Source organism: Colletotrichum graminicola, assembly GCF_000149035.1.
Source record: "Colletotrichum graminicola M1.001 genomic scaffold supercont1.16, whole genome shotgun sequence".
NCBI classification, from domain to species: domain Eukaryota; kingdom Fungi; phylum Ascomycota; class Sordariomycetes; order Glomerellales; family Glomerellaceae; genus Colletotrichum; species Colletotrichum graminicola.
In genome coordinates, this window is record NW_007361020.1 from 235,318 (window position 1) to 246,921 (window position 11,604).

The following is an 11,604-nucleotide window of genomic DNA, read 5'->3' on the forward strand; positions in this document are numbered from 1 at the left end:
CAGTTTGCGGAGACGGAGACGTCCCTGTCACCGCCCTTGTCCTGATGGGCCGCATTTTGTTCGAACCAGCTTCGAGAAAGCGACAAAACTACGTCACTCCAGCGCCGCTTGCCCAATGGGAGCCCAATCATGCTTGGTATCCCTGACCCCCCCCCCTAATATTTGCGCCCCTGGGTTGTAACCTGACAATACCTCCATCACCTACCTAGCTGAGCTGGGCTCTCGACCCTTAACTTAGGTAGGTAGGTGGTTAATATGCGGTCGGCCAACGCGACCCGTCCCCTGTGGCCTTGTACCAAGGCATTATCGAGAGACATTTGCCCATCACTGACTACGGAGTATAGGTTACAGATCGACGGGATAGCATCCACATCCAGCAGCCTCTTTCCGAAACATGGCGGCGGTGAGCAGCGCCCAGCGCCCAGCGTGCAGGGGTCGGTTCGTCCAACCGCATACTTGGAATCCGGTGACAGTGTGCCCTTTCTTCAACAACGACAATACCTAGCCAAAGATAAGATCGGCGCTCAAAACCCTCCCGGATCTCAGCCGTGCCAATCCTTCTGTCGTCCCCATGCTTCAGCGTCGCGTACCTGATTGAGGTAACACTTTGTCTCGGGGCGGAGGGGGAGGGGGAAAAACAACAAAACAGGGACGAACAAACCCCTTGACCGCTCCCGATCCGCACACTTGGATATGACATCCCGACCCCGTCTACATCCGGAAAAGGGTTTCGTTCTAGAGACAGCGGTTAGGCCAATATCCTGCTTCTGTATACGGTACTGCTGCAATCGGTGTCGACCCTAGCCAGCACATGGCGTGGACCCTTATTCCGTGAGTACGTTGTATGAGGCTCAACGCCAACCGACCGAGGCGAGTTGAACGCGCTCGAGCATGTTGGGTTGGGGGTCCGGGCCGACGGGGGGAGGGGGGAAGGGCGTCAAGGATTCTCTCGGCCGATTGCCACTCTTGGGCGGGCCAAAGTCGCAACGTTTTGTTGCTCATCAAACATGGTTCACATCCTAGGAGAGGGCCACAACATAACAGAGGAAAGGTCGACAGGCCTGTGAGAATGCCAGCCTGACGTGGACTTATGGCTGTCATCGTATGCAATATCAGCCGCAATTAAGGCCCCACCCTCCTCCTCCGGCTGCTATCATCTTGGCGGTTCGACGGAGGAAACGACTGTTGGCTCAGCAGGTTAATTTCGGTTGCAGAACAAAGGCTTCGCGCCGCAACTGGGCTGACGCATGACCCTCCCAGCGTTCATCTCATCGTTGTGGGCGGCATGCGCATCTGACATGACAGGCCATGCCAAGGAGTTTGCCAATGACCTACATGACGTTGCTGTTGGATGCATATCGCCGCCGCTCACCCGTTGGACGGCACGTCGGTTCTCACGACAGCTTCAGCGCGCGAAGTCCGCTAAATGGACCATGGCGGTCCGTCCGGTCCTTGAGGGCGACTGGCAAGCAAGAAATTGCAGTATCGCACAATTGGTTGGCTCAACGTGATACCAGAGGACCACATGACATGCTGCTGCTGCTCTACGATGTCAAATGTCGGTGTGATGCACCTTATTGCCGACAACCAGCCAAAACGCAGCATTGAAGAAGCTCTCGACTACGGCCCTGGTCGCCCATGGTTTTACACGTGTATGGACCCCTCCGGGCAAGCGAGCAGGAATCGACCGCACAGGAGGGGAGCCCGAGGGACGCCGTGCATGAGCGGTGCTAGCGCCGCAGCTTCCGAACGAGCACCCCTTGGATTCCGCCCGTGAGTGGTTACGGGCGGGCCTGTCGCTGACTTCCTGTCACGGTTGGACGAGAGCGCGGTGAGAGCAAGCACGGCCAAGAAGGAAGGACGAAGACGGCGCTGTTGTCGCAAGGCAGTCAGTCACCTGCCATGACACATCAGCCAGTGCGACCAAAGGGGTTGGGCATCTGGGCATCTTGTTGGCCGGCGGCCTCGTCGCAGTGCGTCCAACGTGTCTTGATCGTCGCATCGCATCGCATGCATCAGGGCAGGCTCGCCATCACGGCAACTTACTGCAAGATTTGTGTACCCGCCCTCCCAGGAGTCATCAAGCGCCAGTCGACCAATCCCGTTTGCTCAGGTGACACCTCGACAGCGCCGATGATGCGGAGTTGCGTGTTAGACCGGGGGGAGGGGGGAGGCCGACAAGGCTGCATCTGGTGGTCCCCAGTGTGCGAAGCTGCAGCTCTGTTGCTTCACTGGTGCTACCCACGCACGAGTCCCCTCCACCCCCCCAATGTCTTGTCTCGGCACCGTGGAAGCTACGCTAACATCTGTTCCCAAACTACAACTGCACTGTTGCATTCTCGGTCCTCGCGGGGATGGAGAGTTTTGCGGAGGTTGGTGAAGGGTCTCTCAGCCACGGAAAACCTCTCGCTCCAGTCACGCCGCGCGACGCACGCAATGTCGCTGAGTGACGACCAGAGACAACAAAGATGGCACACGGCCAGCCGTCTGACGGGATCCATCGCGTCCCACATTGGCCGTGGTTGATTCTTTGGTGCATACCTCTGAACCTCACTCAAACCAGGCGTCTTGAGCCGGGCTGGTTTCGCTGGGCAGAGGGGTTCCAGTGCGGTTAAAGTACTGTACCCAGCGGGTACATCATCGTTTCTTAAGCGCCCTTCTACGCTATCACCAATTGACCTACCTACCTAGGCATGTATGTAATAATATACGTGGTATTCGTACGGAGTACTCGTACCATAATTTAGACACACTGCTACGTCTTGCTTGTTGAAACAGGAGCACGACGGTGGGGTGGATAGCCCCACCCCCTAATCGCCTTTCCCACGTCGCCCGAAAATCTGCTTCCTGCTAGAGGCACACACACGCACACACACATATGCCCAGACGGGCGAGCCTGCTTTGGATTGCCCGGCTTTTTGCTTGAGGTCCGAACAGCCGTGATACATCCCAATGGATCATTCTTTTTTTTTTCTTCTTCCCCTTCCTCCCCCAAGCCAAGGTTACGCGTATGCTGCGACGAACCAAGACACAGACACGCTAGTCGGAGCACGGAAACGCATGATGATGCTGCTGATGATGATGACCATTGCCATTGCCGCCACTGCCTACTCTGTACGGAGTACTCCGTCCTTACCTGGGTATCCTTCTTTCTCGCCTACCGACCCATTCCCCTACCTACTAATCAAGGGTGTGGCGTCGGCGCCGTCCCCGCGGGCGACCGGAAAGGACCAGCGACCCGTGCTGATCGACCTTGGTAGAGACGGTCCGGCACACTCGTGCGGGAGAGTAGTAAGTAGTGTGTGTGTTGTGTGTGTGTGTGTGTGTGTGTGTTGCCTCTTGTCGGTCAAACTTGGTTTCGTACGGATGCAATAAGCGCAGTGATTCGGTGGAAAGATACAAACTAGATATTGAGGGTGAGGGAGATTCCCAGGGCCCGCCTCCAACCTTGGTCAGAATGTGGTCATATCTCAGGTTTGTATCTCTCTCTGCCATTCCAGCCGAGAGAGTGGCTCCCATTTCCCGCGAGCACCTGTAACGATGTCACCACCCACCCTAATTGTTTACCCCACACTTTGCGTTCCTGGGTTCCCTACCAGGTTCGCTTCACAGCTCGGCCCTTTGGGGGGGGTGTTCTTCGTACACTACTCCGTAGAGTACCTTTTCAAATGCGGTTTTATTTTCATTTCTTTTGGGGCATGTCGTAATATCGACGACGTACTCATCTACACCTCGCTCCGTTTTGGGGGGAGAGAGAGAGAGAGAGAGGGGAAAACCCTCCTAACCGAGTCCGTTTACAAGGCGAGTGTTTATCTATTCTGCGACGAAGGATCTGCCACTTCGATGCAAATCAGAGTGGAATGCAGGACCTATTATGAATCTTAGCCACAGACAAACGCCGTCTGCGTGGCGCGGGAGTGGCAGTGACCTGTCGTCCATGTCCGCAGGAATTGATTGCAATGTACACGATTTCCTGTCTCGGCTGGCCGAGCTTGGGCTTGTAGGTGAACAGCCTGCGTGTAATGCGGGTTGCTGCTTCCTTGTTTCGTATGCTTTCGTGCTTTTCTATTATTATTTTTCATCTTGTTTTGTATTTGTTTTCTGTTTTCAGCTTCACGTCAGCCAGCCGTTGTGTTTACCTCTTACGGCGTCCACGTCACGTATAGGCATGTCGTTGCTTAGCGAGGAGGGCAGTGTGGTACTATGGTGGCCTTGGAGAGCCCTAGCGTCCTTTTCCTGCACGCATGCGTGTGGTTACTAGCCTGCGTCTTCCTTTCTCTCTCTCCCCCCTTTCCCTCACAACTCCCACGCACGCACACCTTGCTCGCACGTCGGTCGGGCGACCGCTATCCGTGTCGATGGATCACACATTTATGGATCCCATATGGGGAGAGAGGGTACGGCAGGGAATCCCAACGGGGCGGATGAGTAGATGCATCTAATTTTACCCCCTGTTTTTTGCCCGCCCTGCAGCATGAAGACACAGGGGATCGGCCGTCAGGCCGTTGGCGCTCCGGGAGATCCTGCTCGTCTCTCAGAAATAATAAACAGCAGTGACTCACAATAGGAATGGGGAGCTGGTATGGGGGATGAAGCAAAAACAACACACCCCTGCGGCTCTCTCTCTCTCTAGCTTGATGCAAGGTCGTTACATCCATGGCTGACGCTCAGACTTGTTTACCCGTCTCTTGGGTGGTTGCAGCCAGCAGGTCGTGACCAAGAGGATGAAGTAATCAGCCGAGTGTACACTACGCAGTACATGCATTTTCGGACCCTTGAGACGACCCAGCAGAACTCTAAATGACCCACTGTGCTTGTTGGATCTGTGGCAGTAGCGTATGGCCGATTACGATTACTGCAGGCCGTGGCACAATGCCAGACACCGCGCGAGAAATGAAAGGGCCCTGATCATCCGCAAGTCCGAGTGAGCGTTTAAGCCATTGGATTAGTATCCATCTGGCGTGGAAACCAAGCTCAGCCTTGATCACTCTCGACCAAGAGGGCAATGAACGTCGTCGTCGTCGTGAATCAAGACCCTAACGAGACGGTGAGACCCCCCGTTCGACAGAGCCGCCGAGCCGCCTCAGGGGGGCTTGTCCAGTTCAGACGTGCTTTCCAAGGACAACAGGTGCCACCCTTACGAGACTCCACCGATCAACACGAAATTATCAACGTTGAGGGATTCTGTGGCAGGCTTAGTGGCAGGCTCAGTAATATGGTATGCAACCACCGGTCAACGCCTTGGGGTTCCCTGACCGAGCAGCATCTTAGTTTAGTAGACTATGCACCTTGTGGGCGGAGGCGAATGTGTGCTGATGTAATGAGAGGAAGAGGAGCCATTCCCGGCACACCGAGAAGATGGGGCGTGGGGCACCACTGCGTGAGAGTTCAGGATTGGATGCGGCGCTTTCCGAGGTGAACCCTTGTCGAGCGGTGCTGGCGGCGGCGGTAGCATCGCAATGGGCCAGACAAGGGAGGGTGGAGACGAGACGGCACTCGGGGGACAAAAAAGACCGCTGGTTTTGAAGAACCTTATCTTATGGCCCTATTGCTTTTAGATACCAGAAAGTACGATGTAGGTAAGATGTATACTTTCATACACTTTATAGACTTTCTCGTCTTAGGAGTCCTCACAAATGTATATTTTTAGCATGTAAAAAGCTGCATTGCCTATTGCAGGAGCTGTAGTACTGGTGGTGAGGGTGGCTGTTGTGTAGGGGGAAACCGGCGGTCTTTTTTGTCCCCCGAGTGGACGTGTACCCGGTGGTGAGGGCACAACGGCGCTACCGTCACAGTGGAGAAGGACTGATGAAAGCGTTTGCGATTGCGTGGCTCACTCAGCCAGGATTGAGCTGTGCAATCAATTACCCGAGAACAGGTTGCCAGACGGGATGGGATGTGATTTAGCAATGCATGGCGACATCGCTGACCTGGATGCATTCCATTGGCCGCTAGCTGACAGCATCAGCGCTGGGCTGTATCGCACGTATTCAGACCCGGCCAGGTATGCCTTGGGCATGTCGCTCATGCCCCCCACGGCCGCATGCAACAACCGGCTGACCAGGCTGTCCGAGTGCGGGTGGTACAGGGCGTGCGCGCGCGAGCTGATAATGATTTGCAGCGTGGGAAGCATGCGTACAGATAGAGAAGCGAGTGATAATTACCCGCGTCCGTGCAAGTGAATTCGCGAACAAGCTGAGCCAGCACATAGGTAGGCAGGCAAGCAAGCAAGCAGGCAGGCAGGCAGGCAGGCAGGCAGAGACAATAATAGCCATCAGCAATCGGCGACATCAGCGACGAAACGCAACTTGGATATACCAGGTACACGGTCAAGTGATGGGCAGTAATTTATCGCCGATCCTCTGTGACGAAACAAGCGAATTCCCGCGGGCAGGCGAATCAAAGGACAATGTGGTGTATTTTGACTTTGTCGCAGCTGAGGAAAGGCTAAGGTCAGCTGGACACCGACGAAGGAGAAGAATTTCCGAGACACAAGAGCGCTCGAGGTTCAATGGCGTGTGAGTTACCGGAGGACGAGGATATGACGTCGATGACAGAAAGGGGCCACGTTTGGCAAGCGAGGCGAATGAGACGACAAATGCCTTGACGGGCTTTGTGCGGTACGTATTCCTCTATCTCGTCATCATTCATCAAACAGACACAGTGCACTCACGATGCAGATAGTTAGGTAGACACGCGGGGAACGATTGGAGGGGGGAAAGCACGAAGCGCCAAAGCACGGAAGCCATACACCATCGCTCTTGCGCCTGTGAGAAGGGGGCCCGGAAATGGGCGTAAACGTAATTGGGGAGGGGGGAGAGTATATGGGGGGAAACAAGACACTGATTACGGTACTTCGGCAACTTGTTTTGGTGGGGGAAATGGGATCATCATGTCAGTCTGGCCTCACAGCGACTTTCGTTATAGACCCCAGCAGAAGAAAAGAAAAAAATTCAAAAATAAAAAAAGGAAAGGCAAGAAAAGCAAAAAAGTAGAGAAAAAGTCCAACTTGGGAGCTAACCTTTGATGTGTGCCTGAATCACTGCCTGTTACATCTGTACGTCTATCCGTCTGTGTACACATAGTAGTAGTACCTATCGCATAATTGAGAGGCGAACCTGTGGAATGAGTTCGTTCATACATGCCCACTACCTACCTACTCACCTACCTAGGTAGATGTAAAGGTATCGAGGATGCTAGGAACAAGCAAGGTATCGAGTTACCGCCGGGTCGCGCGCACGACACGCATTTGGCAGTGTACCCAAGTACCTACCTATCTGCCGAACTCGCACCAACAACACACTACTGAATATTCCTTCGTCTAGCATTGTGGTCTCTCCCCTCGAGCCAGTCTCGTCAAGGTGTCTGAGCATTGGCCTTCATCTCCCGGCGCAAGGTAACGCATTTCAGCAAATGGCCTCCATTATCTTATCCAGTCTCGACGCAGGTACGTGGCCGCCGTCTTGGCTGGCACCAGATTCCCTTTCAACGAGGACCGCTGAGGTATGCTGTGCCACCGAGCTCACCGCACGGGGAAGGCTACGTACCCACTACGCCCATACGGAAGGGGGAGGCGCCTTGCAAGGTCCTTCACCGTTCGTTATTGCCGTTAATCATCTGCCTTGGAGGGCTCGTTTCCCATGTGCTTGGACCTGCAATACGTGCAACGGCACGTACACAGACGTCCCGCAACGGCATATGCCTCATACTCGCGTTGTACGGGACAGGACAGGGAGGCCAGAGGATGGCAGGAGCCGACAAGGCAACATAAGGCGGACAGTAGCCTGCCTAGTTTACCGTGTACGTGTACGGATAGTGTGCGATAGTATGGATGTCGACAAGGCAAGGCAACGCCAAGGCTATTCTTGCCTTCGTGTATGCAAGTACGTACTGACTACCCTTTGCCATCCTGTAATACTAACCATTTGTCCTACGGAAGTGGTATGAGCAGAAACCGGTCGCGAGGCAGCAGAAGCGGCAACAATACGTACGTAGGTAGCTCATCCCCTGAGAAGGAGGCAAATAAGGTGGAAACATGGCGAGGTGCGCGGCGACAGTACGTGGTGTACCACAAGAGAGCCACTCGCAATTGTTGTGTTGCTTGTCGGCCACGTCTCTCTCTCCAACTCTGTTGAGTGAGTGCCCTTCCAGCAAAAGCCGCACAAACGGACGGAGTCATCTCACACCCACCCTCTCTCCTTTTCCATGCCAGCGGGACCACTGTCTGTTCCATGAGCGAGAAGGCACATGGCGTTGTACCTGGCTGGCACGGTAGTACCTGGAGCGCGTCCCTCTGTCGTCCATCTCTCTCGGCCGACATTTTTTTTTTGGGGGGGGGGCGTTCCTAGGAATAGAATTGTTCTTTTTGACTTCGACTTCAGGCCTCCCTTGGGAGAGTTCCTTCCTCCAGGAGCCTGTTTGCCCACCACGAGCGGTGCAACAGGGTACGTACTCATCGTACAAGCAGGTAAACTACCCAACCTAGGTAGGTATTTTACTCAAGTACCAAAGCCAGAAGAACGAATACATTCCCTGTCGTGAGCCTTGAAGTCTTTAAAGGGGTTTGTTTTATTTTCTGTCGTGTTGTTATTGTTTTATTTTTATTTCCTTCTTTTCCACCTTGCCTCTTTTTCTGCTCTTTTACCCCCTCGAGCCCAAGGACCAAGCTCCTTCCCACTCGTACAGTCCACCACCTACCTTGCGTAGCACTGTAATTCAGTACGTACCCTCCCACTCAGTCTTCTGGAACCCCTTGTCCTTTCGTCAACTATTCTAACGACACACCTCTCTCTGCTCCAATGACGACACACCCTCCTTCCACATTCCATCTCTTCCTCCCCCCCCCCCAGCTTGTTTCTGCCCAGTTCCCCGTCTTCTGACTTCTGCGCATCAGCATCACCGGTGTCGACCTTTCTCGTCTGTCCGCCCTGCAGCGCGCGGCGCAGGTGCAACCCTTGTGTGCAAAATTCGTGCCGTTTCCTTCCCTGCTCCCCCTGTCGGTTCTTCTCTCCCCCAGGTCGTCCCAGGGCCAGGGCCGCCCAGCAAGCCCAGGCTCCATGCTCATACATGCGCTTCTTAAAGGCATTTTGCATTTTGACGTCCCATTCAAAGTTGCAGTCGCAGTTGCCGTCGTAGCCCAGCGTCTCCATCTCAACCCTGCACGCTATAACGGTCTTAGAAATGGTACGTACATTGTAGGGAGAGAGAGAGAGAGAGAGAGAGGACTGCGTGTGACTGTAACTTCAATTGCCCCTCCCCGTTTTCAGCCCAGTAATAGCCGTATCAGCCCAGCGTCTCCGCTTCGTGGATCCGTTCGTTTGGAATGAATGAATGGAAAACGGAGGAAACACCAGAGCGACACGGACAGATACGGAAGACCGACAAATCAAGAGGTCAAGGTGAGTGAGGTGAGGGGACCTGACTGACTGCTAGCTAGCGACGGCGGACCGACATGGGACAAGCCTTGTGAGCTACGTACACAACACGTACCTACCTACTTACTTTTGTATCTTGCTCTGGAGAGCTTAGCGCCCTCTCCTAGCGCACGTCCTGTCACCCTCCTAATTCCTCTGCCCAATTTTGCCTTCGTCCTTGGTGTCCGCTTTTTATTCTCATGTCTCCTTAGCGGCTCCCCTCGGCGCTCCTGCTGCTTTTCTGCCGTGGCAGCTTCTCCCCTTGCGACCTGTAGCTAGGTACTGTAAGCTGGGAAAGGTATCAGTGTCTTTGAAGTGTACAAGTACGGAGTGGTGTAGTGTAGGTAGGGTACCTGGCGGGGTATCTCGTCAGAATGTCCCCTGTGGCCCGTGGGTGCGCGTATCTTCCTTTCGCATTCCTCGTCCGGTCCACCCTCATTACCCGCGAACCTTTAGGCTTACAACCCCATCCTGGTGTATCCGTAAACCCCCCAGTATCTTGCCCTTGCCCACCCAGAGTTTGGCGCGCACACATGCCCTCTCTGTTCCTTTCCGTTCCCCTTTTTCTCCCCCCCCCCCCCCCCCTTGGTGTGCGCTTTGTACCCCCGTACCTCACCGTAGTGTACCTGGCGCGACTGAATGGTACCTTCCCACGCCATGTGTGGTTTCTGTACTAGGTACGCTACCTACCTACCTCGCTCCTTCTTACCCATCCATCTGGGGCGCCCATCTTGGCTCGCTCCCGTTTTACCTCCACACCTTCCCTGCAAACACACCAACCCAACTCACTCCTCTCCCAAGACTGTCTCTACCCACCACCCACCCTCGCTCTCTGATCAGCCCTGGCCGTCATTCTACCGCGTACGCCCCCCTGATCCTCTGCTCTGCCTTACACCTTACGGCTACACCCAGCACACCTCTTTGGGACCCGTACTCTTGCTCGTTTCCCTTCGTTTCCACCCTCTCTCTCCTGACCCTGACATTTTTTTGTGCTGGTCTTTGCCCTTACTCCAAAATAAAGCTCTTGGCTATGCCTCCTTCCCGCCCCGTCTACTCATAATTTCCCGGGCCCCAGCTGCCACTCCCGCCCACATAAGACTTGACTGCCACCACGTACCTTCCATCCGTCTGCTAGCAGCCAGTCTCACACGCACCGTATTTGCCCACCTACAACGAGTACCACCACCACCACCACCACCACCACCACCGACACCATCACCGGCGACTGGCCTTTTGTCTCTTCAACTACATAACAGCTGACCACAACCTCTTTCCCTTTTACACACACGCTCGGAAACAATACTACGAAGTCAATCTTCACATTCCGTTCAACATTCTCGGGTCCAGATCCAAGAGACTTGCTCATTGAGTCATCTGACTGCTACTTTGCGTCTTGCGCCGTGCGCACCCTTCCGAGCATCTCCAAGGTCTCGTTGCGCCGAACCACCTCCCACCCGATCCACGTTCGATTCTCTGCCGAGCACGAGCCTGCGCGACCTGGAACTGGTACTTGAACCAGCCGGCAAGGAAGCCAAGGACACAGAAGAACAAACGAGCATCTGCTGCGGGAGCATTGCGTTCCGGTCTGTTAATGCTGTTCATTCCGTTTCCCCCAACTTGGAAATAAACCCGAATCAGCGACCTGCATACCACCTGCCACATCACTCTCGCCCTCACGCCGCAAGCCATCACAACAGCTGCCTGGGCCCGCCAAATTCAACCCCCAAAGGCCAGAGGCAGGAACTCGAAAGACAAAACCACGGACGCCTGCGCCCTCGATTGGCCCAATTCGACACTCGCCGTCCGCCCTGCGCTGCCACGCCTGCAGTGTACCCGCTACGAGCCACCTGCGTGGTTTATCAGGTTCTTTGGTACGCCGCATCGCATCGCGCCGCGCAGCAACACACGCAGCAAGAGATCATCAGTCTCCCCACGCCTGCTGTTGCCCTTTTGGAGGAACCCTTGCCTGCCAGATAGCGCCGTGCGTGTGTGGAACACCCACCTCGGTATCTCAGGATCGACCTCTCCCACGCATTCCCCGCATTGTCTATCCCTCTACGGGCCGTTCCACACGACCACCTCTCCAAGGATGCCGTCTCCAACAGCTACGCTTTCTCTATAAACTGCCAGATCATCCACCTTGGATTTTGCCTGGGACCTCTCCAACTCGCCTGTAGTGAAGGCTGCCCTC

The 11,604-nt window shown here is 54.9% G+C and overlaps 1 protein-coding gene across 1 annotated transcript; it reads left to right on the forward strand.

Moving 5' to 3' along the window:
• Positions 1 to 1,567: 1,567 nt before the first annotated feature.
• GLRG_04878 (uncharacterized protein) lies at positions 1,568 to 1,777 on the forward strand (the record flags this gene model as incomplete). Its single annotated transcript, XM_008095563.1, has 1 exon — positions 1,568 to 1,777. One exon carries the CDS (start codon positions 1,568 to 1,570, stop codon positions 1,775 to 1,777), a length of 210 nt encoding a protein of 69 aa, XP_008093754.1.
• Between the last annotated feature and the right edge of the window lie 9,827 nt (positions 1,778 to 11,604).